The 25,960-nt window shown below is 43.0% G+C and overlaps 1 protein-coding gene across 2 annotated transcripts in view; it reads left to right on the top strand.

The window, feature by feature from the left end:
• Window positions 1-25,960, top strand: part of larp1 (La ribonucleoprotein 1, translational regulator) — a 149,648-nt gene that overhangs the window by 87,453 nt on the left and 36,235 nt on the right. For both annotated transcript variants that reach the window (XM_083647755.1, XM_083647754.1), the window contains 4 exons: window positions 4,212-4,346; window positions 9,245-9,397; window positions 21,381-21,543; window positions 22,737-22,881. In XM_083647755.1, the coding sequence (XP_083503881.1) occupies window positions 4,212-4,346; window positions 9,245-9,397; window positions 21,381-21,543; window positions 22,737-22,881 (596 nt within the window). The remainder of the gene's footprint in view (window positions 1-4,211; window positions 4,347-9,244; window positions 9,398-21,380; window positions 21,544-22,736; window positions 22,882-25,960) is intronic.

The raw sequence follows: 25,960 nt of genomic DNA, 5'->3' as shown, positions 1-25,960 counted from the left end.
TGTCTCTTGTCCTAGACGCTAACAGGAAATGGCTGAAGTAGCTTTTAACGTTACGTTCGTCGCTAGCTGCTAGCTAAAGGAAACAACAACACAGACTCCAGAAAAAGTCCAGACTAAATAAATAAATATTTATCTAATGAAGCCCGTCTGGCCAGACAGCAGCAATGTGACCGACATCGGGGGGAAACTAGAGTCAGGACTGTGTTTTCGGTTCATGAAGGAAACTTGCTGCTTGTAGCTACTGTAATGTGGTTTTGACCAGATAACGTTAGCTGCTTGCTAATGGATTTTCAAGATTCAAGATTTTTACTGTCACTCCGTAGTACAAGTATCTGACCACCTGGTCAGAAACTCTGCTAACATTACCGTCTTGTGTGAAGTAATGCAACCCTAACGTTAGGGCTGGGCGATATGACGATATATTTCGTCTGGACGATAGAAAATGTATTTCGTATGATATGATGCTCTATCGTTTATATCGTTGTGTTGCAAATCTCACACTTTACGGCAATATTGCCCGTCATTTGGATGACGCTGTGCTTTCTTCATTCCATTTTCTTTTTTACTCACGTCCACAGTCCACACACGCACCAGACTGTGTCAACAAGCCCCTTGCCTCCCTTTATAAGTGGCACAAATCAGCCGTGTGTAGGCTAAAGAGCAGGGAGATGTTACCTCCACTCCGTCCGCCTAGCCTACCCAGGCATTTGCGCTGTGTTAAGTCCGCGTTTGATCCATATTTGCGTGTGTCCTCCTAACGTTAAACCTGGCAAAACATCTCCTCTCATCATCCCAAGGAAATCCCTTGAGGGCTGACAACAAAACGTCTGTCGTTAGCTTTAGCTTTTAGCTTTCCCTGTGTGAGTTGTGTTAGTTAACGTTGTTCTTCTTCTTCTACCGTTTTATTCTTCTTCTCCTGAACATGTAGGTATTTTGACGTTGACTAAAGAAATACTGCCGCCTAGTGTCCGCTTTTAGATATTATTCCAAATTAGTGCTTAAATCAAACATCAAATGCTAGTGTCCTCTTTTTAGAAAATCGAACTGGTGGCATGGTTCAGTTTGTGTTTCATTCTACTGCCCTGCAACTAATTATTATTATTTGTGTTGTAAAGAATAGCCATGCTTATCTGTATTCTGAATGCATGTATCCTTTGTGAGGTTTGACAACATTTTAACTGGTTCAACTGCTACATAAATAAATGGCCATGTGGTCATTTTATATAAACTATAAATAGAATTTACAGAAAATATGCTATATCGTGATATATATCGGTATCGGGATATGAAATGACTTATATCGGGATATGAGATTTTGGTCATATCGCCCAGCCCTACCTAACGTTACTACCGTTATGCTTATGGTCATGGAACATTATTGTTTGACTGCATTTAGCTGCGGTGGTGAGTCTGCCTGAACGTTAGCTTGATGCTATACGCGGCTAACTAATAGATTTAGCTATATTTATAGAAATTACCACCAGCCCCACTAATAACGTTACTGTCTTGTGTTGATAATGAATCTAACAGTCGGAAATATGCCTAACGTTAGCCTACTGTCTGTTATGCTTACGGTACATTGTTTGACTGTTCAGTTTGGACGGTACCGTACATACAGGGGGAGCAGGCTATTTCCTGGCTTGTGCTAACATGAGTATCCACTTCCCGCAGCCAGCAGGCTCTGACTGCAGTTGGCTGCAGTGGGACTGCACATACTAGTAACGTTAGCTTGATGCTAATCGCGGCTAACTAATATTAATTTACATTTATAGAAATTACCACCAGCCCCACTAATAACGTTACCGTCTTGTGTGGATAATGAATTTAACAGTCGTAAATATGCCTAACGTTACTGTTATGCTTATGAAACATTGTTTGATTGTTCAGTTTGGTCAACTCCAGGCATTACACGGTACCGTACATACAGGGGGAGCAGGCTATTTCCTGGCTTGTGCTAACATGAGTATCGACCAAACATGCCACAATAACGTCCCCTAATTCATCCAGAATCCTTCCTGGGCATCTCGAAGCTGATCTGACCGATAAATTGTCCAGGTTGCCGTTTTCAAGTGACTTTTATGAGTTAACGTTACAAAGCAACGAACAGCTCTGCTGTTGCCAGGCAACTGTTTGTGCGCGTGCGAGTATGGTGCCCGCGCGTCAGCTCGTTCACACGCTGCCTACAGTTACACTAACGGCCACCGGCGTCAGTAATAGTGAGTATTGACGGATTGGGCCTTTAACTAAGATCACTGAGCTCTACTGATTATTTCCCCTTCACATGAATATTAATGCTGCTTATTCAGCATATTCTCTGCTCATTTCATGCTGCCCTCTTTGCAAGACATTTTTTAATTGGAACCTGAGGAGGGATACTGGCCGGCCCCCCTCATTTACTCAAAGTAAACAGAGGGTCTTGAGAGTGAATGGGGGCCAGTCAACGACGCTACGTTTACTTTTCTCACTACTGTCAACGACCCTACTTAAAGCTGGGGCTTAGGGCTTGAAGGAGCAGAACTGAAGACAAATATTCAAATATTGTTTGTTTCGCTTCCGAATCGCACGGAAACAGGGCACTGCACTCCGCGGGGTCGCCATCAGCGCACTCCCCGAGTTTGAAGTCGATCTTACCAACGGTTCTCGAGATATGCGAAGGACAGAGAGACAGACGCCATCGTCATTATAGTATTCATTCACTAGTACAGTGCCCATTCCCCCATGCACCACCCCGTGGGCGCTTCCCCCCGCACACACTGCACTCTGTCAGGTCCCCTTAAGCGCACTCCCCAAGTTTGAAGTCGATTCGACAAACGGTTCTCGAGATACGCGAAGGACAGAGAGCAGTAGTAACTAGCCTTCCCGCCGGTCTCATGTACTAGAGCTCAGCTGCTGAGCCGCATTGCAGCGGTGGAGCCAAACTGTATCACGGCACCACAGCAACTTCATAAATCATTAATTACTCTCACCCCCACCCCCCACCCCCATCAACAACGATGCCATCGTCCATCATGATGTTTCACTGTGGACCCATCACGATGGCTATTTGGTTGACATCGCACAACCCTAGTCCACATCATACATAGCATATAATATGTACTGTTTATTAGTATGATGTTTTATTTATGTTAAAGGTCAATTTGAATTATTTTAACTAATGATATTGTAAAAAAAAATAACATTTTAAATTTGTGACGTTCCAAATAATTTTGGGACAGCTTAGAATGTACTTCTGGACTGTTCTGGGAGGATGGTGGAAAAAGTTAGTTAAGAGCCCTGCTTTGTGCTTTGCTTTGACTACATGGTAGGGCATTCACGACTAGTGAATTTTACTAGTCGACTAGTCGTCGCTAAAGGTAGTCGACTAGTCGTTTTTTTTTTTTTAATCTTTAAGAAAGAACATGAGGTATTTACACGACATACATGGACTATCACATCCCATATCCCCCACAAAGAACATCAAAACACAACAAAACAAGAAAACTGCATAAGATACACAATAATCCAAGAACAAACAAGACTATTGGACAAACAACCAAACAAAAACAATGCATTCAGCTCCTATCCTGATAGGCCTAATGACACTGGGGTAAAAAGTTCTTAAAGTCAAACTCTGTATGTGGTTGCCATATTTTGGGGATGTCTAAGAATCTGCCTTTGCTCTTGTAGTAAATGTTATCCAACGTATGGTAGCTTGAGAGTTAATTCCAACAGTGAACTACAGCTGGGGGATTGGATGCTTTCCAATTTAAATATATGCATTTCCTAGCTGCCAACAGGGCAAGATCTATGTATTTACTTTGAATGCATTGTTTTTGTTTGGTTGTTTGTCCAATAGTCTTGTTTGTTCTTGGATTATTGTGTATCTTATGCAGTTTTCTTGTTTTGTTGTGTTTTGATGTTCTTTGTGGGGGATATGGGATATGATAGTCCATGTATGTCGTGTAAATACCTCATGTTCTTTCTTAAAGAAGAAAAAGGAAAAAAAAGACTAGTCGACTACTAAGCACAGTGTCGACTAGTGGTTTTACTAGTCGACTAGTCTGTGAATGCCCTACAACATGGACATAATGGCCTTTACTCTAGAGGTGGGGGGTGTAACTTTGAAGCTACTAAAGAGGAAATGTAAGGGGACACTCATGGGGTTAAAAAGTGAATAGATTACCAAATTAATTCCTGCTCCCACTCTGCCCCCCCCCCCCCCCATCCCCCAGGCAACAAGCACAAGTGGGTTCCTCTGATGATCGAGGTGAAGTCGGAGGGGCCCAGGGAGCGCTCGGCATCCAGGAACAACAGCAGGCAGAACGAAGCCCCCCGTATGCCCCCAAATGCCAGGAACGACCTCAGAGGTAAGTCTGTGATGTCATCACCCAGTGCCGGTGACCACATGACCACGGCGACCATTGTACCATCACTGTGAGCCACTTTTGGGCCGTGTGTGTTCAGTTTACTTAGGCGCAACATGTTAGGCCCAGACAATTCAAAGAGCACCAAAAAGTTTTGGTCAAGTATTAGGATGTCCGCATGTCCTCGAGTGCCCACCGCCCGGGTGGGGTCATCAAAAGGGCCTTTCTGTGTGGAGTTTGCATGTTCTCCCCGTGCCTCCCGGGGGTTTCCTTCATATAGGAACCCCCTTCACCAAAACATGCAATATCCTGGTTGCTAATGTGGTTCCTCCTCTGGTCGTTAAGGGCGCCTGTTCGGAGGGAGGGGAACTGGTTGGAATAGCGTGAACCTCCCACGTGCTATGTCCTACCTCTGTCAGGTGAAGAGAAGTGGCTGGCTAACTGCCCATGTCTCGGAGGAAGCATGGAGCCAGTTTTGGCTCTCCCCAGATCGGCAGAGGGTGGAGTAGCAACCAGGATAAATAAATTAAGTTATCACTAATGGGGGATAAAAAATGGGATAAAAAAATCGGGAAAAACATATTTAAAAAGTATTAGGAAAATCAACCTTGTTCATTTTTCTGTGATTGGCATCTAACCTAACACTCTAGCTGTTTCTAAACATGCAGTGAACTCCTGCTCTTAACCACACCTTAGTCAAATGGGCTGCATTTTTAGAACCAATTCTCCGTTTTGAGCGCACTCCCTCGACTGCGGAGCATATACCACCCAGGCCCTAGTCCAACCTCCACATCGCTGTTACTGCGGCTCTAGTTTAGCAGGTCGCAGCTTATGGTCCGGGGCCATTAAATGTCCCCGTGCTATTTAATGATTTCATGAACGGACGTGGCCGGATTATTTGGAAGAGAGAAACAAGTAGCCTAAAAGTGTAATCCTTTATTTTCTTCCATCTGCCAGTTTGAAAATTTAACAAGGAGATGATACTGCACATTAGGCTATTGGGTGACAAATGCCCGGTATTAACGTTCACGTTCAACACTCCTCTCTCCACGGACGGGGGCGACTGAACTTAAAGAGCGCATGCTCTTTAAAGTCGAAATTTGTTCACCAGAAACACATTTTCATTCTGAGCTTTTAAAATTAGTTTCTGCTGATTTTTTAACACTGAATCCGACATGGGTCCGTTTATAATTTGTTTGAGAATTGTGAATATCGTTTTTTTTCCTGCCAGTGTTGGGGGGAGAGAAAGAGAAGCCGCACGCGGCCAATGCCAACACACGTTTTAAGCTGCATTGTTTTCTCATCAAGGCAATGTCGATTGGCTCATATTTGTGTCCGAAAATGCAGATAGGAGCGTGCGTCCCAAGCTTGCCCAGAATGATGTGCCATAGCCGAACAAATAGGCTATAGGCATATTCCCGCTGCAAAGTCGATCCTTGAGAACATTGGAATAAATATCAACTATAGAGGTATAAGAGTAGAATACTAGAGGAATAAATGCATTCGAAACATTCATTTAGATCCAGAGCAGAGAATTGTAGCCTATTCTTCAGCACTGTGCCCCAAACCACGGAGCTTCTCCCTCATGTTTAGAAAGTGATTAAGTGGTTTATTGAATAATGTCTAGCAGGGTAACTGCGGGCGATAGTCGGACCTGATTCTAATCTTCTTATAATCCACAGTTCATGTTTAGAAGTGGCTTCTGACTAGGAATGGGACAATAACCAGTCACAAAACAATAATGGTTATGAAACCGCCCCTCCTTCTTTGCTTTTCTTTTTACACACCGCGACCACTGCGATAAGCACAGCTCTTGTCATCATTGATGTTTCATTTTTCCAATAAGTTTTTACAAGCTAAACCAGCATTTTATCATTGTTTTTGACATGTTGAGAAAATCCCACCCAGCTAGTATTGCATGCGCTTTGGCCCTTTCGTTTCAAACTGGGAGAGAAGGATTTCACGGTTGAGTGACGTCACAGCCGAGTTGTTGACATTCCATTTAACAGTGGGTAAACCAGCCAGGGTTAGCTCTAACCAGGCAGGGTTAGCTCTAGCCAGGCTAGCCATTGTTAGCAATAACAGCTGATAACAATGCAACGTGGTATTTTGCTCATACAAACATTGCAGCAACATGTCCACACAGATAGAAGTTAGACCGTGCTGTGTGTGTACAGCTGATTTACTGAGACACAAAAAAGACAGAAGTGCTAATAAACAGTATTTACTATGATTCTAACTACCGTACTGTTGATGCGCTGAGCAGCCATCTTGGATTTTTGAGGTCGGGGCTGCTGAGGCTCGTACGAGTTTGGGAGAGAAAATATGAGCCTTGGTGACGTCACCGTTCGAGCTCATGACCTTTGAACCATCAGATTCCCATTTCCCAGTTTTAAAGGAATGCCCCATGAGAGCAGATCAAACATCTGTTAGTCTTAGCTCCAAAATTGGAGATCTCCGCCTACCAATTGTCGGGGGACTTCTTGTCAGAAAGAGTATTTTGAATGGCGGTGAGAGCGGCTGCTACAAACTGGAGATATAGTGAATCACTTTGTAACACGGAAAGAGCTTTTTAAAACATTGAAAATGCATGTCCTGAGCAACGTCACATTATTTGATTCCATTTTATCCATTTACAAGCACACAACTTCACCGCCCCTTCTGCATGAAGTGCCGCCCTAAAGTGCCGCCCTAAAGACCCTGGAGTGGTTCTGCGATGTCCCTTTTTTTACTCTAAAAATGTCCCCCACCCAGTTTTAACAAAGAAAGCTGGGAGAAAGACGCGAGAAATTGAGAACTGAGGCCCTGTTTACACGGCAACGCTCCCTGCATAAAACAGCAAACCTTTTTAGCGTTTAGTGTGAAAACAGGTCCCAGAGTGGAATTATTTGATAACGCCACCCCTTACTGTTGCTGTGTAAAGTGGTGAAATGCAATTCAGGTGACGACATAGCCCCCCTTCACCATGGAAGACAATGATAGACAATATTTAACTAGCCCAATACAGCCTTATGGCACAGGCACAATGAATCGCATTGGCATTCAACAAAATGATAACGATTTGCTAAAAACACATAATCTGCGTTAAGTGCCTGATACTAACGTCACACATATTAATCACTCCCGCATTAAATAATTGAAGACAACTCACGGCATCTGGCCAGACACGGCCAGATGACCTGTCATCTGGCCGTGTCTGGCCAGGTCTTTTTGGGGGGGTCTTTCCTGCATTTTTATTCTGTAATGGACCAATCTGGAGCAGTTTATTACCATTTGTGACTTCTGTGTCACTCTATCGCGTGGAAAATGTATTTAAAGTTGAATCCTACAAAGCTAAATCAAGCCTGTTAGAAATAGACAGAATAGAGGAAGCTAGGCATTTTTACCTTCAAAATAAAAGCTGTAATTTATAATTACAGCTGTGTTCTATGTGTTTTGGATCACAAACACAAAAAAAGGTTGCAACATGCATCAATAAGGCTATTAGTTTATTTAATTGTGATTATTGTGAAGGTTTTAACCAGAAGTTACCGTGTTATTCTGGCTCACTTGACGCTGCTCTGAATTTCTTGCGGCTTCAGTCTGCACGCAAATCGTTATCACAAACACTGTGTGTAAACGTGAAATCAAAGGCAAGAACACGACGACAGTTTGCCATTTTATACAGAGACCGTTGTCGTCTAAACATGGCCTGAGTCTGAACATCTGTTGACTCGACACACTGACCAGTCATGCTGTAGAAGTGTTGATAAACATCATCATCATACCTTTATTTAAACAGGGAATAGTGAGAGCTTACACACCTCTGATCTCAGCATTGGAACAACAGACACTCAACTTACACTGTTTTTGCCTCGTACTTTATTCTGGTGTTTTTAAGCGAAACGTTTTGTTTTTATTATTTTCATATTATTTTTAATAGTTTCTGAATGATGACGTGCTCCGCAGTGTCTCTATAGGCCAGACCTTTCTTCAAAGCCTGATGTGAAAATGTGACCATAGTAATATAAACTAAAACTTACAACCTACCGGTGCTGCTTTCTTTGTGGGATTAATTCCCTAGTAGTCAAACAAGTCGCAAAAATCACATTAAAAAAAGTCTAAAAACTCACCATCACAGCACATTGAAACTCGCCACCATGCTGCACATACAGTAGCTAGAAACTCACCATCACGTTGCACCGTGCTCTAGAAACTTGCCATCATTTTGCATATTGCTAGAAACTCACCAGCACGCTGCACATTGCTAGAAACTCACCAGCACGCTGCACATTGCTAGAAACTCACCATCATGTTGCACATTGCTAGAAACTCACCATCATGTTGCACATTGCTAGAAACTCACCATCATGTTGCACATTGCTACATCATGCTACACATTGCTTGCCCTTGAAAAAGACTATGATTAAGGATCAGCAGCCGATATAGTCACTCATGCACTTAGAAATGCCAAGACAAGAGTTATTTGCTAATTCTATTTGACTCAATGTGTGATAGCAGCTGTTGATTTTGTATTATGTCTCAATATGTGTGTGTGTGTTAGTTAGACAATGTATTGCAGCATACTTCTGAAGCCAGTGGGTAGTGTTTAGTCAATGAGTTGAGACTTTGTGCATGACTCGGCAGCAGGATGTGGAGTGGTAAGTGTTACTGTCTGCTACTTCTGCTTTCATATTTCATTGTATCATTTCACATCCATTTTGGAGATGAAGAGATACACAGTAGCCTAAATGGCCTAGTTTGTCACATACATCGAGGACATCAAATGTGCAAGCTCACCTTGATGGGGTAAACTGAGGCATATTCAAAACTGGCTTAGTACAAAGTAAAGTTGATGGGTTTTGTTCTAGTTATCCAGTCTGGGAACTTGTGTTAATAGGAAGGTTGTGGTTTATTTCCAGACTGGCACAGTCAGAAGTACGAGCGCGAGTGGCGCGCCGACGATCACGACGAAGTGTCCAGTGTGAAGAGCGAGGGGGCGCCATTCCGCGGAGGGTTCAGAGGTCGCGGCCGGGGGAGAGGAAGAGGCCGAGGACGGGGCAGAGGCGGCAGAGGTGTGTGTTCATCTCCACGCACACACATGCACACAATCATACACACAGACACAAAGCTGTGTCAAGAAAACATGAGCAAAACCACCAGTTTTCTGTCTTCTAAAAATGCCACGCACACACGCACGCACACACAAAGGAGGTCGTCAGCCAGTTTTTGAGTTTTTGCATAAAACAATACTGGCATACTAGCGCTAGTCCACAAGGCCTTCACCCCAGTGCTGCTAGTATGCCAGTGTGTGTGACCATGAGGAACATCTGTTTTCTGCCTTTATTTAAAAAAACAAAAACAAAAAAAAAACAAGGGCAACTTCGGCCCAGGACCACATGTGTCATCTACAGCAACCAGGTGACCTCATGCAACTCAAGCCCATTTGAGGAAACTACATCTTTCAACAGCTCAAGTTTGGCAGGTTTAAAGATGTATTTTTGATATCTTCAATCATTAGCAGATGTTCAGCTGTGTAACACTGCGGATATCATAATCACTGATGACATCTTAGTTATCCATGCCTGGCTGACCATTCCTGACTGAATGAATGAATGACTCACCCCAAAAAGCCTTCTCTTGACCACACGTGGATGTAAAAAGGCATTTCAGTTCTCAGCCCTGGTAGCTTACTTTGTCCTTCTTTATCTCTCTCAACACAGCACATTTACTTAAAAAGACTAAAAATGAACAGTTGCAAATGAAGGTTTTACCACTTGGGTCAAGGCCGGCACTGTAATTAGTGGCCGGGCCAGTGAAAGCGTCAGGGCCACTTGTTGTTGTGGTGGTTGTTGTGGTGGTGGTGGTTGTTGTTGGACGTCATAATTCATAAAAAAAATCAGGCATACGTGCTACGGCTTTGCAACTTTCACTGAAATGTGGGCCCAAATGAGGATAAACTTTTGTACACTGCAACCTATGGCCAATTATGAAGTCTAAAGACCGCAAAACTGTCAAACTAATTAAACCCTACTCCTCCCACATTTTTTCTTCAAACGACACCAAACTTCAGCACCTGCATCGTTAGACTGTCCTACACAAAAGATTCGGACAGATTTTCGATTCATCAAAAATGTACCCACAGTGCATCAAAATGTTCTATTGTAAACGGTACTGTAAACAGCTACTGCAAATTCTTGGTAAATAAAGCTCGACTCTTAACGGGAAAAAAAGGACAAGATCTTGCTAAGTCACACACACAATGACTTGAGACTTGACTTGAGACTGCTCAAAGACTTGAGACTTGACTTGGACTTGAGATTTGGGACTTGTGAACTATCTTTATTTTTGTCTGTATTAACATTAAGGAAAGGTCTACTAATAATAATGTCACAACTACTCAATGCTGATGCTGTATGCCTATGGTATGCTAATAGAGTGTGGATAATACAGTAGCCTACATGCTTTGAATCCCTTAGTTTTAGCTATGCAGTGTTCTAAGCAGACTGGATGGCATGCAGCAGATGATAGAACGCTCATCCAATACATAAGAGACTTGAGACTTGACTTGGACTTGTGACCAAAGATGTGAGACTTGACTTGGACTATAGCTAAAAGATTTGAGACTTGACTTGGACTTTAGCTCAAAGACTTGAGACTTGCCCGGCCACGACCCATTGTTGGGCAGCAGCTATAATTTATAGATTTATTATTCTATAACTTATTTTTCCTGATACTTATGCTTAAATTAATGGCTAGTGGAAATTCTAATTGGCTGGTAACTTTAAAATCTAGCAGCCATATTGGCTGGTGGTAATTTCAAGCCCTGCGGGGAGAGCAGGTGGTGACATGGGCGTGAGTGAGAAATGGAGCAAATATTAATGGTTAAGACTGAATAATAACATCACAGCCGTCTAATCCTAATGTTGATATTCCTCTAAATCTGGCTTCAAATGGCCACAATTTTAACAGATCCATCCCAGGAGAAACACAGAGTCTTTTTAGTTGAGTTTTTGCACTTTTACTTGGAATTTGTGTACTGATATGGTGCCACCACCTCTGGGGAAGAATAGGACAATGTAAGACGTGTAGTTAAACTCAGGTCAGTAAATGAATTTCAGGCCCTGGTCATGCTGTAGAAGTGATGAGTTTCTCATGTCTTTTCTCTGACTAAACTTACACAGCTCTGATCTCAGCATTGAAACAAAGCACGTGCGCACAGACACACACACACACACCCTTTACTCTCGAGCAGTGATACTCAACTGGCGGCCCGCGGGCCGCATGTGGAATGGAATTGCAAAAAAAAGAAAGATTTTTTTTTTTTTTTTTTTTTTTTTTACAGTGCACCCGAACGCAACATGCAAGATACCCGCTGAATAAGTGTCCAAATGTTCATGTAATTCTGGCCAATACTCACACTTCTGTTATAGCATTTCAGTCTGGAATAAATCTATGATTTAGCTGCTAAATTGTCAAATACCACCGTCTGCTCGCTACCCAGGCACTTATGTATGTACTTAACCTAAGTAACTATCCGGTGTGCACAACATTGTCAGACTAAACTCCGTCTGACACCTACAATCGAAGAAAAATCGAAGACAAATGTATATTGATTGTTTATTAACTGGCCCCTGGCCTTCTATCATTTCACGAAAGTGGCCCCCGGGCAAAGCAAGTCGAGTATCCCTGCTCTAGAGGTGGCCAAACAATAAGCTTCATACACACATTGATTTACTCACTACTACCTCAACAAAAATGCCTTGCCCAAAACTTTCTTCAAAGCCTGATGTGAAGAAAATGACTGTTCGAACTGTCAAGGCCCTTTGGGTTGACGAGGAGTTGAAAAAATCCATGGTTGACAGAGATGAAGCAAAGAGAGTGGCAATTGATTCTGGCAGTATACCTGAATGGCAGATATATTGTCAGAAGAGAAATTATGTAACTAAACTAAATAGAAAGAAGAAGAAACTGTACTATGAAAGTAAGTTAGAAAATATTAAACATGACGGAAATAAACTGTGGGGTACATTAAATGAAATAATGGGAAGGAATAGTAACTCAACTCCATCCTTCATTTAATCAAATGGGTCCTTTATTACTAAACCTACAGACATAGCCAATCATTTTAATGACCGCTTCATTGGGAAGGTACGGTACATAAACTAAGGCAGGCAGTAACAGGTGGAGAGCCATCATATGCATGCATAAGAGATAGAATTATGTCAGGTAAGAAATGTATTTTTGAATTCTCAAAAGTGAGTGTAGAAGATGTGGAAAAACTACTGTCAGCCATCAATAATGAGAAACCACCGGGCATTGACAACCTAGACGGAAAGCTTTTGAGAATGATAGCAGACATCATTGCCACTCCCATTTGCCATATATTTAATGTGAGTCTTATGAGTAATGTCTGTCCACAGTCCTGGAAAGAAGCAAAGGTCATTCCACTACCCAAAAATGCTAGGCCTGCCTTTAGTGCCGAGAACAGTCGACCAATCAGTCTTCTGCCTGTGCTAAGCAAACTTCTAGAAAACATTGTCTTTGACCAAATACAATGTTATTTCTCTGTTAATAATTTGAGAAGTGATTACCAACATGCTTATAGGAAAAGTCACTCAACATGTACAGCACTCACACAAATGACAGAAGATTGGATGAATGAAATTGATCAAAAGAACATTGTAGGAGCAGTACTGTTAGACTTCAGTGCTGCCTTTGATGTAATTGATCATTCCATCCTACTGGAAATACTAAGCCACTACGGCTTTGCTCAATCTGCCACTCTATGGATAAAAAGCTATCCGTCTAACAGAACACAAAAAGTATTTTTTAATGGAAGTTTCTCAAACGCGCAGCTCATAGAATCTGGAATTCCACAGGGGACCTCGCTTGGTCCATTGCTGTACTCAATATTCACTAATGATCTCCCACTTGCTTTCAGCAAAGCTTTTGTCTCTATGTACGTGGACGACACGACAATATACACCACGGCACCCACAGTGAATGAGCTGCAGACAGCACTGAAATGGGTAACAAGCAACAAACTAGTTTTAAATATTTCAAAAACAAAAAGCATTTTATTTGGTTCAAATCATTCATTAAGAGCTGTACCTCAGGTGAATCTGGTGTTGAACAATGTGGCTGTTGAGCAGGTGGTGGAGGCAAAACTTCTTGGTGTCATTTTAGACTAAACTGTTGTGGACAAAGCATATAGACTCTATTATTGGTCAAATGGGTAGGAATATAGCTGTTATTAAGAGATGCTCTGCTTTTATATCACCTCATTTGACCAAACAAGTACTACAGACTCTAGTTTTATCACATCTAGACTATTGTCCCATGATATGGTCAAGTGCAGCTAAGAAAGATCTAGGAAAATTACAGCTTGTTCAGAATAAAGCAGCTCGGCTGGCCCTAAGATGTAATGTGAGATCCAATATAAATAAAATGCATGTCAAGCTATCCTGGTTAAAAGTAGAGGAGAGGCTGACAGCATCACTCCTCGGCCTACTCAGAAATATCAATGCATCAAAAACACCTAGATGTCTGTATAGTAGACTAAGATTCAGCTCAAACACGCATGCTTACTCAACTAGACATGCCGGCAGAGGTCTATACACTGCTCCTAAATGCAGAACGCAGGTAGGGCAGCGTTCAGCCCTGAATCGAGCCATGAAGGCATGGAATTCACTCCCAGACAGAATCACTCAAGCTCAAAGCAGGTCAAGCTTTACAAAACAAATTAAACAACATTTAATGGAGACACGGGTGTAATGATGCTGTGTATGGATCTCTGGTGTCATACTCAATGTACAGTATGTGTGTACATATGTAACCATTATAAATACAGTCCATTATCATCCATTTACCATTATTGTTGATTATTCCAGCCAATAGTGGTCTTCTTTTTGTTATCATCTATTCAGTGTATGTCTGGGAAATTATGTTATGAGACTGTTTTGAACACTTACTTAGTGCTTACTGTTGTACTGTTGCATCTCCTGTTGTATCTCCCTTCCTCACTTCATAAACTCCTCTGGTCTTGTTCCGCCTGCTCTAAAGACAGCAAGAGTCAAGCCTCTGCTTAAGAAACCCTCCCTTGACCCTACTGCTATTCAGAACTACAGACCTGTCTCTCTTCTCTCATTCCTTTCCAAAACCCTCCAACGAGCAGCGTCCGACCAACTTTCTCTCTATCTCTCCCAGAATTACCTCCTGGACCCTCTGCAGTCCGGTTTCAAGGCCTCTCACTCTACTGGGACAGCTCTTCTTGCAGTCACAGAGGCCCTTCACACTGCTATAGCCTCATCCCTCTCCTCTGTCCTTGTCCTCCTTGACCTGTCCGCTGCTTTCGATACAGTCAACCACCAAATCCTTCTTTCCACTCTGTCTGACCTCGGCATCTCAGGTTCTGCATACTCCTGGTTTGCTTCCTATCTCTCTAACCGCTCAATACCAGGTCTTATGGAGAGGGTCCCTCTCCAGATCCTGCCCTCTTACCACCGGTGTCCCCCAGGGCTCAGTCCTGGACCCCTTACTTTTCCTTCTCTATATCAGGTCTCTTGCCCATGTGATCTCATCTCATGGCTTTTCTTATCACTGCTATGCTGATGATACTCAGCTTTTCCTTTCCTTCCACCCCTCCGACACCCAAATCGAGGCTCCCATCTCTGCATGCCTCAAAGACATTGGTGACTGGATGTCTGCCCACCACCTCAAGCTCAATCTTGGTAAAACAGAGCTACCGGTACTCTTCCTCCCAGGGAAAGACTGCCCTCTCGCAGATCTCTCCATCTATATTGACAATACCACTGTGCTTCCCTCCCAAACAGCTAAGAACCTTGGGGTGATCCTTGACAACGAGCTGTCTTGCTTGACCAACATAGCTGCGACAGCACGCTCCTGTAGGTTCTCCCTCTACAATATCCGCAAAATCCGTCCCTTTCTCACAAGGGAAGCGACTCAACTCCTGGTCCAGTCACTTATCATCTCCCGCCTGGACTTGCAACGTGCTCCTGGCCGCCGACATCCGACCGCTTCAGCTCATTCAGAACGCTGCAGCCCGTCTGGTATTCAACCAACCCAAATTCTCTCATGTCACTCCCCTCTTCCGGGACCTTCACTGGCTTCCCATCTCGGCACGCATCAAATTCAAGACACTGGTACTGGCCTACTGGGCAGTACACCAGACAGCTCCTCTGTACCTGCAATCTATGGTCAGGTTCCAAACCTCTCACCGCTCCCTTCGCTCCTCCACTAGTGCAGGACGCCTCGCCCCTCCTTCGCTACGGGGGCTAAAAAGTCGCTCATCCCGATCGCGACTCTTCTCGTCCCTGGCACCTCAATGGTGGAATGAGCTTCCACCTTCAGTCAGGACGGCTGAATCACTGCCGATCTTTCGGAAAAGACTAAAGACACACCATTCTGGGCCCTTCTTGAACTAACTTCTTTCTCTCTCTAAAAAAAAAAAAAAAAAATTACTAACTTAACTTTACCACTATTCCTTCAGATATTGTAGTTGTCATAGACTGTGTTGCAGTTGATTGCTCTATTGCTGACAAAAATGTGTTATTGTAAGTCGCTTTGGATAAAACCGTCTGCCAAATGATGTAATGTAATGTATAGAGCCGAACTCTCTTGGATATAGAGCGGAACTCTCTCTCTTCTTTTTTTTGTGTTGTATTATTTTTGTCTATATGATTGTCTTGTTTGTAAATGTATGATGTTTAATGTTCTATGTGGACCCCAGGAAGAGTAGCTTATGCTTTGCATAAGCTAATGGGGATCCTTATAAATCAAATCAAATGTGACCTTTTTACCAGAGTTTAAAAACAACAACTTTTAAATGATTTTGATGGAGGAAATGAGCATGGTCCATCTGTCTAACTCAGTGGTCACCAACCAGTATTGGGATCTACTAGTAGATCTAAGAGTGCTTATTTGTAGATCCCAAAATCATTTGTTTGATAATGAGTGTAACTCGGTAGTGTCAGTGTCTCTCATTCAACCATTCAGCCCATGCATGTTTATTGCAAATGGACAATTTAAATATACATTAACAAATACGGTTTATTGCTAATTGATAATCGCTTATAATTGAAATTATAAACAGCATTTCATTTATGGTCATTTCTACCCACACTTAAGTATGGAATGCGAGTTTGTTTTTTTAATGTTTTGGTGTGTGTACAAACACCAGGTTTACTGTTACAGCGGGGGGTGGGGGTGTAAAGGTAGATTGTGTGCTGTTGAAAAATGTAAAAGTAGATCTGAAGTTTAAAAACGTTGGGCACCGTGGCGCAGTGGTAGCACTGTCGCCTCACAGCTAGAAGGTCCTGGGTTCGATTCCCACCTGGGACGCTGTGAGCACTGAAGGAGTGCGTGCCCGTCTGCATGTCCTCGACTGCCCACCGTCCGGGTGGGGTCGTCAAAAGGGCCTTTCTGTGTAGAGTTTGCGTTAGGGATGCACCGATATGAAAATTTTGGCCGATAACCGATATTAACATTGCTGTTATGGCCGATAACCGATATTTACCAATGTCGATATGATCTGTATAAAACCAGATTTTTATGATCATCACATTTTGTACATACTGAAAAACACATGTTAACACTGAATTTGAAAAGTTATGCATTTCTTTATTTGCAAAGCCTTTGGAAAAGCCCATAAATCATAGATTTACTGCATTATTTCATATCGATGTGAAGAATTTGGCTGATAATGATAACCGATATTAACATTGCAACATCTGACCGATACCGATATGACCGATATGTTAAAAAATTACTAACATCGGCCGATACCGATATGATTGCCGATATATCGTGCATCCCTAGTTTGCGTGTTCTCCCAGTTCCCCCTGGGGGTTTCCTTCATATAGGAAGCCCTCACCAAAAACATGACGTTGGAGCCCCCCTGGTCTAACTGTCCGTGTTGCTTTGTGGGATTAGTTCCCTAGTAGTCAAACAAGTCACACATTATATTGTTATGGATCAGCAATACTTACCAACCTATAGGTCAACATAAAAAAGAAAATATGTAGGAACTAGGTTTCTTCTGACAAATATGGTTCAAATAACATAAGCTAAGTGATTTGTATGTATTTGTTTTACACTTGGGTGCCAGATAGGGGTACCTGGCACTTTGTTTTTGTCCCAATGTGATTAACTTAAACCAGGTTAACACAAACAGTGATTTTGTACCATTAGGGGACATTCAGACCAAAAGCGTTTTTGGAGCTGCCAGCGTCTTTCTGCAATTCATTCTCTATGTAAGGACGCGCTAAACATGCTCCTCTTTTAATGATCACACCTGGCGTTTAGCGCTGGTTGCGTCTGTTGTTTTCATGATTTTCATAGCGTTCTGACTGAAAAAAGCGCTTTTGGTGTGAATGTCCCCTTAAGCTTACTATTTGACCCAGGTCCGGTATGAAACCCACCTGGCTCTAAAGCGGAAAACATACTTGTGCGATAGCCTCGACTTGGAGCCTTGCCGGCAGCAGCTAGTCCCATATACTCGAACGTCAGCTTGACGAGGGGTCGCAGGGGAGTCCCCATCAAAATGAGTAAATTGTGTGATTTCACGAGGATTTCAATGACTATAAGTTAGCCCAAGGAGAGAATGTACTGCATATACTTGGTAATAGCTTTCACTCTCTCCTGTTATCTCCCCATCTACATCATATTATACTCGTGTTGTTCGCGTCAGCTGTGTCAAGTCACATTTTCGCTGAGCTGCACGCAGGCTGCGCCGGCAGGCTCGCCAGCCGCAACACATACCTCTCCAGCAATGTATATGTTGAATGTTCTGTATTTATGTTGTCATATGTCTGTCTATGTACCGTAAATTCCGGACTATAAGCCGCACCGGTGTATAAGCCGCACCTGCAAAGTTGACTATTTTTTTCTTATATAAGCCGCACCGGACTATAAGCCGCGGGTGTTTTAATGGTATTTTTTTTTTTTTTTTTTTTTTTTTTTTGTGTGTTTTAATGTTTAATTACCATATGTAAGGGTTCATGCACAGAGGGGATTGTCGGGAAAGAGATGGCTGTTTGAGGAAGCTCCCATTTATTAACATTTCAACAAAACAACATAACACAACACCACCTGTGTTGTTTTTTACAGTGCACACAGTGTCATACAGAGTCATACAGTGTCATACAGTGTGGTGAAAAGAGGGCAAGAGAGGAAATTAAAACAGAAGTGGATTTATAGTTAGAAAGAGTGCTAAAAAAGAGAGTTTTTTTTTTTTTTTTTGAAAAAATCCATAGATAAGCCGCACCGTTATATAAGCCGCAGGGGCCAAAAAAGCCCAAAAAACGGGAAAAAAGGTGCGGCTTATAGTCCGGAATTTACGGTACTGTAATGTCTCATGCTGACACAATATTCATGTGCTTAACAATTGCTGTACCGAAAGCAAATTCTGCCGACTTGTTGTGCAGTCCTTAATAAATGAATCTGAATCTGAATCTGAATCTGAACACACCCCTTGGCGCATTCGGCGAGGGGTTTGACGCACAAGTATGTAAAAGCCTTAACTGTGGCCGCACCATGCCGGCTTTGCCTTGACACTGGGTGGTTGGTGTACCCTGCTCCGGCCCCCACTGAGGCTACAGTAAAAACAAAGCCATGGAATAACAAGCACAGTGTGTTGGTATGAGGCAAGGCAGGCCGGGAACCGGGAGGGGAGGCGGACTTCCCCCTACGCCAGTTGGTTTTGGCAGGCTCTCTCTCTCTCATACTGTATATTCTTACTCTTTTAGACATCAATTATCGTTCTTTCGCCCTCCTCCTCTCGCTCTGTTCTCTCTGTCTCCTTGTTTCAGTTTCAGATTCAGATTATTTATCCCAGAAGGGCAATTCAGTTTCACAGCCTACCCAACACCTTAAAAGCTCACAGGCGAGCAACAAATACTCCTGACAGACATGACAAGACATAACGTAACAGCATGACATAACAAATAAAACATAGCATACCATGTCAAAGATAACAGATCAGTTTGCATATGAACATAAACAGGAAATGAAAATATACATATTTTATGTATAAACATGGGAACATGATCAGGAAATAAATAAAAGATATACATATATCTATATATGTATAAACGAGCCTAACCTGTTAGTCACAGACAGGATACGTACAACCTGTTGTGTGCTCATAGAAGTTGAAAGCAAGGAAGGCAATCATTTAAAGTGACTACTGTCTGTGTTTAACAGCCTGACAGCTGAAGGAAAGAAGGACTTGCAGTACCAGTTAGTTCTCCTGGGGGGCGCATAATAGCGCCGGTCGGAGGGCATTAAAGCAAATTCACTGTGGCCAGATTGTCTGATGATCTCTTTTGCCTTTGTTTCTCCCAGATGGAGCACAGGTTACTCTGCTGGACTCTGATTATCTTGGAGCAGACCTTGACAATAGTGTTCAGGCAGCCCCTGCCCTTCACAGACAACACATTAAACCAGCAAATAAATCAAAATGTTAAAATACTTTCAATAAAAGACTGGTAAAAGTTACAAAGAATGGTGTCGCAGACATTAAAGGAATTGAGTTTTCGCATTAAGTGGATTCTTTGCTGCCCACGCTTGACAATTGACTCTGTGTTCGCCTCTAACTTGAGTTGAGAGTTGAACACTTCCTATAATTGTATGGTCCACAATTTCAACATCTACACCATGTATGATGCTAGCTTTTGGTTTGTCAGTTTTCCCTAAAATCAATAATTAATTCCTTGGTCTTATCCACATTAAGATCAAGGAAGATGTTGTCAAAGGCAGGTAGGGCATCTCCATGATCAGACTCTGAGCCCTGAAGAAGAAACAGTAGGCCAGTGTCGTCATACTATTTCACAAGGAAGCTGCACTCCTGAAAGGACCTGCAGCAGTCTGTGAACAAAATAAAAAGCACGGCGGAAAGAACACAACCCTGGGGCAAGCCCGTGTTTGAAAACAATAAATTGGACATATGTCCATTCACTAAACCCGGCTGGATGCTATTCGTTAAAAAATCCAAATGTAACAGTAAATGCTGATCAGGCAAATTAAAATGAGAGGCAAGATGCTCAATCAAGATGTTAGGCTGCATCTTGTTGAAAGCTGAGGAGAAGTCGGCAAATTAAAGTTTTGCGTGAGATCTGGGTTTCTCCAGGTGCCTGTACACTCTGTCTAGGATGAAGAGTTTGGCATCCTCTACACCTTTACCAGCTTGATAAGCAAATTGCAAGTGGTCAAGTTTCCCGTCAATTAAGGAGACAATAATATCCATTTTCTGCCTTCTCTATCCCAATGCCCCTCCCCAGACTGCGGGAGAGAAAAGCCCGGCGCCCCTTCATTTTTGGAGGTAGAGCGAATAAAAGTTGGAGAAAGTAAAAGCAAGAAAGGAGCAAATCCCCCCCCCCCCCTCACACACACACACACACACACACACAGTGATGTAAGCTTGGCTTTCTTCTCAGTCAGTATATCTTGTGTGAGTGTCGGTTTGGGTGTGTTCAGTTTTTCGACCCTCCCCTATTCACCAGAACACGCTGTAAGATTCAGGACCCTCAGAATCGGCACCAGGGGACGTTTTGTAGTTAATGCTGGGCGGATGAACTTTGTCTTTGTGTGTTTACTTTGTCTACTCAGCCTGCTACAGTCCAGCCCACACGTGTTCACACACACGCGGTTGTATTACTATACTTATAAGGACCTTCATTCACTCCCTAACCCCTACTTTTTAAATAGTATCCTCTTAATAGGATATGATAGGATAGACTTTTATTGTCTTTTATTGTTATTGTACAACTTATACTTATGATTTTCTTTCTTCATATGCCAAATACTGATGGCATCCATTATGGCCACCAGAGGGAGCATCATATCATCTGAAAGCCCTCTACCCGGGTGCATGCATGGCATCTTTGAAAAAGACACCACACTTTAATGGGCAACATACAGTCAAGCATGAAAGTTAAATATTTCGGGAAAACTAATCATATTTGGAGTTTAGGACCTGACTCTTATTATCTTGTCTGTCTGTCTGTCCATCTAACTGAATGTTTCTGTCCTGTCAAGGGCACTACGACTACCACTACGGCTACAAGGCCTACGATATGAAAGATGGCGCCTACGGCGAGAAGTTCAACAGCACGGTGACCTATTACTACGACAACATGAGCAGCAACGACCTGTACTCTGTGGATCAGGACCTGCTCAAAGACTACATCAAGAGACAGATGTGAGTTCAATGTTATTAAAACAACTGAACACATGGAAACCTCACACTGCAGTTTTATATGTGGCCATTTTGAACTCGACCTGGTTATAGACATAGACCGTATATACATAAATTTGGAGGTAGCTACCGTGACGTCACCAATTGGCTTTTGGACTACCATTTTGAAGCTTAGAGGTTGGCATTTTCACCGTCGTCATCCCCCCTTTTTTTGCCAGAAGTGACATAAATTTGGACAAGAGCCGCCACCTGCTATATGCTCCATAATCATCGAGGTGTGCGATCACTGGACAAGCAACCTGTCAATCACGCCCAAAAACATAGTCTGCTTTATGTTCTATTTTACTCAAAATGGGACCATAAATTACAAAATGGACATCATGCTGTTTTGAAGAAGACTTGAGACCATAAACGCATTAGGAAAGTGTTTACTGAGACCATAAATCAAGTGAGAAGTAGGGTCATTTTCCCATTGGCTATCATACAATCGGACTTCTTTTTGCAGCCAGTGGAGTCGCCCCTGCAGGGCATTCGAAAGAATGCAGTTTTAAGACACTTCTGCATTGGCTTCACGAGCGGAGCTAGGAGCTATCCTCTTGGTTGTAGTGCAGGTTTGCACTTTAGCTGCTAAAGGCGTTATGTGTGTTGGAACGTAGTTGTTGGCATCTAAATGAAGAAGCGCAGCAGTTTCCGTGTGGGCCAGCGCTCTCCTCGGGTTAAATTTGTATAAAATTACCCAGAAATTGTGTAAAATGTGGTCTGTTAATGATTAAGGGTTCCTTAGAAAGTATTTGTTTACTTAAAAACCAATATCTCTTTCCAATGTCAACAGTTTTCCTAATGTTTTGACTAAATGTTTTCTATCTCAGTCTGTGTTGTCCCATCTATTCCTGTTTACATTGTCCCTCTCTAAATGTCTTCATAGTGAGGACTGTTGTTTTGGTCTCAAACAAGAACCTGTTCAGAGCAACAGCTGAAGATATTAGGGGATAGTGGACAGGTCAGTCCACTAGGAAAGCTTAGAATAAGAGCAATCAAGCAAGACACAGGGCAGAAAGTTATGAGAGGCTTCAATCCCTGGACTAGCAGCAGCGGTACATCTGATTCCTGAGGCTTGAGTGTGGGCCACGACTTAACTCATGTGTGGGCAAAAGCTGATTTGTCGATATATTTTCTTCCCTCTCTGTCCCCTGTAGTGAGTACTACTTCAGCCTGGACAACCTGGAGCGCGACTTCTTCCTGCGGAGGAAGATGGACCAGGAGGGGTTCCTGCCCATCGGGCTGATCGCCAGCTTCCACAGGGTCCAGGCCCTCACCACCGACGTCAACATAATTATGGATGTAAATGGCTTGTTGTCATTGTCTCATTCTCTTAAAAGTCAAGGGGTGATTGATGCGATTATGACCAATTACTGTGAGGTTTCCCCTCTCCAAGTTAAGACGGATAATCAAAGAGAATCTGATGTGATTAGCAGAGTCTGATGTCTCACAATACTGATGTTTTCTACCCCAAGTTAGCGGATTACACTAAGATTTTGGGAAATTGGCTCAGTTGTCAATATAACTGATGAAAACATTTGTCCCCACATACATTGTTCGGTGTGGTGCTCCATGGTCACACAGGAGCATAAACTATGTAAAATGATAAGAGTACGGTATCTCAAAGGTGAAACGATGGGGGCATCTGGGCAGTGTAGAGGTCAAATCACTCGCCTGCACTGTGGAGACCCGGTGTTACGGAGAGGAAAGCCTAACGGTATTATTAGTGGTTATTAAAGAGAGAGTTTGGATGTTTTGATGTGGGGTTATATGAGCTACATGCATACAGTCAGTGTACTACATGCAGTAGAATGTAGCTGGCACGGTCCCAGTTTGGAGAAATGGAGACCGGCTGCGTCAGGCAAGTAGAGCTGTCTGCTAAGTGTGAACAGGGCAGAGTCCTACAACGGGTCGGGAACCCGCGGGTTACCCTGCAAAAAGCTTGTGTAACGGGTAAAAAATATACTTCTATAAATTAACGGGCACGGGTAAAAATGAACTAAACGCGGGCGGGCAGTGCTTGAGAACAATGAAGAGCCATGTATGTTTTTGTGTTGTGCTCAGACTGAATTCACAGTCACTTATGGTAATCTGGTGCATGATGTGGGCAGTGTGTGTTGTTGGCGTAAGTCAGTCTGGTACGGAGTCCTGCACAGGTCCAATTTTGCAAACCCGTGCCTGCCCAGACCCGTCAATTTTAGAACTGTGCCCGCCCCGTTACCCGTGATTATCTCAAAATCAAAACCGGACCCGCCCATACCCGTTTATAAAAGACGACCTGTTACCCGTGATCAATGAATCACACAGGCTACAAACACAGTCGCTCACTTAGCATCAAACAATGCAGTATGCACACTTGAAACATGTCTGTTTTGTAGATGAAGCGTAAATCAACTGTTTGACAGGGGGTAAAAGTAGACTACTCCAACAATCTCTCCTCTCGCTCTGTCTGCCTGACTGACTTCCATGAACAGCACACACACTGCCCACATCATGCACCAGAGATAGTACACCGTAGTGACTGTGAATTCAGTTTTTACCTGTGCCCGTGAATTTATAGACATTTTTTTAACCTGTTAGACAAGCTTTTTGCGGGTAACCCGTGGGTACCCAACACGTTGCAGGACTCTGGTCTGGTAACTAGGCAGACAGAGGCAAGAGGAGAGATTTGCAGTAGGCTCAATCTCAATCTCAATGTACACATTCTGATACGTTATACAGAGTCAAATATTCAGCGGCGATGTCACAATTTGAGATATGCTTTATAGGCAAAGGAAGAGGAAAGGCAGAGAGGAGGGGTGATGACTTGACTTGGAGCCTACAGGGCTGCCTGTCTGTATCAGCAAGTGTTCCTGTCTCATGGCCATTGTCATGCTGAGTTTCTGAAGGCCAGAGCAAAGGGGAGAAATCTCCTGCTTGATAAGCTAGTTATGTGTGTCTGCATAGTGCAAATATGCATTTGTGAGATGTCTTATGACTAATGACTCATAGCATTAATTATGTGTATGCAATTATAGCTTATAGCTTATTGATTAGGAAATGCCAATGGAACTTATATTTTTCTCCAACACCCAGGAAAGCAGCAGGGGGTAGCAGCAGCAGCAGCAGCATTGCCTTTTAAACTTTTTAGATCGCACTCTTAACCCGTTAAGTCTCGCCGCGGCTGCGGGGGCTCTCTTCCCCCTCCCTTCTCCCACGGGTGTCCAGGCCAAGTGCCAGCCAAAACAAAATGGAAACTTCCGGGTAAAACTTTCAAAATAATGTAATTTAAACAAGTAAATAGCCTTACTGAAGCACGTTAGAGGATAAAAAGGTGTTTCAACAAACAAAGCAGCAAACATTGTATCAAAATACTTGATGTTAAGATTACATATGGAGTGAAAGTGTGGCTGTAAACCATTACTCAAAAACGTTACGAGGGTTTTATTTTGAAAGACCTAAAGTGGACGACCTACGGTACTTACATTCTGGCTGACTTGACGCTGTGTGGGCTGCACTCGTGCATGAGAGACGGCATATTCCGTCAATGTAAAGTAATTAACTGTTCACAGAATTTCAGCCTGTGGGAATCACTGAATCACTGATGATGGAAAAGGGGTGGCTAATCAAGAGGAGGAGAAGCAGGGTTGGAAAATAGCTCGTTGGACCACCGTCAAGTTTTATATTGCCATGCCGTGCAGAACCATCGCCTCATTGCAGGGTCGCTCTATCGGCTAAACGGCCCGGCTTGGCAATTTTTAGACTGAAGAATATTCCAGTAGTTTGTGGATATTAGTGGGATTTTTGGCCAATCTAAAAGGGGCTTTATTGTATGTATTATAGCTGTGTGGCTAGTGGCTACAGTGCAGACTTCCTCTAAAAACAGGGTGTAAATTACATATTTTCAAGTCAACTTGGCATCTCATGGCTTGTGGAGACTTGTATTACGCCAGGTGAGCAGTATGGAAGCATTTTGTTGCTGTTTTTCTGTTTTTTACATTTTTGGTCGTGACCCCGTTCACACTTAGCAGACAGCTCTACTTGCCTGACTCCTCCTGTCTCCATTTCTCCAAACTGGGACAGCCCAGCTACATTCTACTGCATCTCGTACACTGACTGTATGCAAGTACCTCATATAACCCCACATCACTTGAAGATATTAGGAGTTATTAAGGGTCGATAGCACGATCCTTTCACTCATGCGCTACTTCCTGCCAGTGAAACTTATCATCAGCTGAAAAGAGACGGATGGCAACTGCACATGTATCAGAGGGAGGAAGCATGTGCTAGTCTACAACTCTCCCCAGATCAGCAGAGGGGGTGGAGCAATGACTGGGACAGCAGGGGGAATTGACCAAGTACAATTGACCTATCGCTAAGTCCCGCCCCGAACGCAGACTAG

The sequence above is a fragment of the Poromitra crassiceps genome, assembly GCF_964638095.1.
Source record: "Poromitra crassiceps genome assembly, chromosome: 1".
Classification (NCBI taxonomy): domain Eukaryota; kingdom Metazoa; phylum Chordata; class Actinopteri; order Beryciformes; family Melamphaidae; genus Poromitra; species Poromitra crassiceps.
Note: the sequence above shows the minus strand (reverse complement) of the source record. Positions and strands in the feature narration are given on the sequence as shown.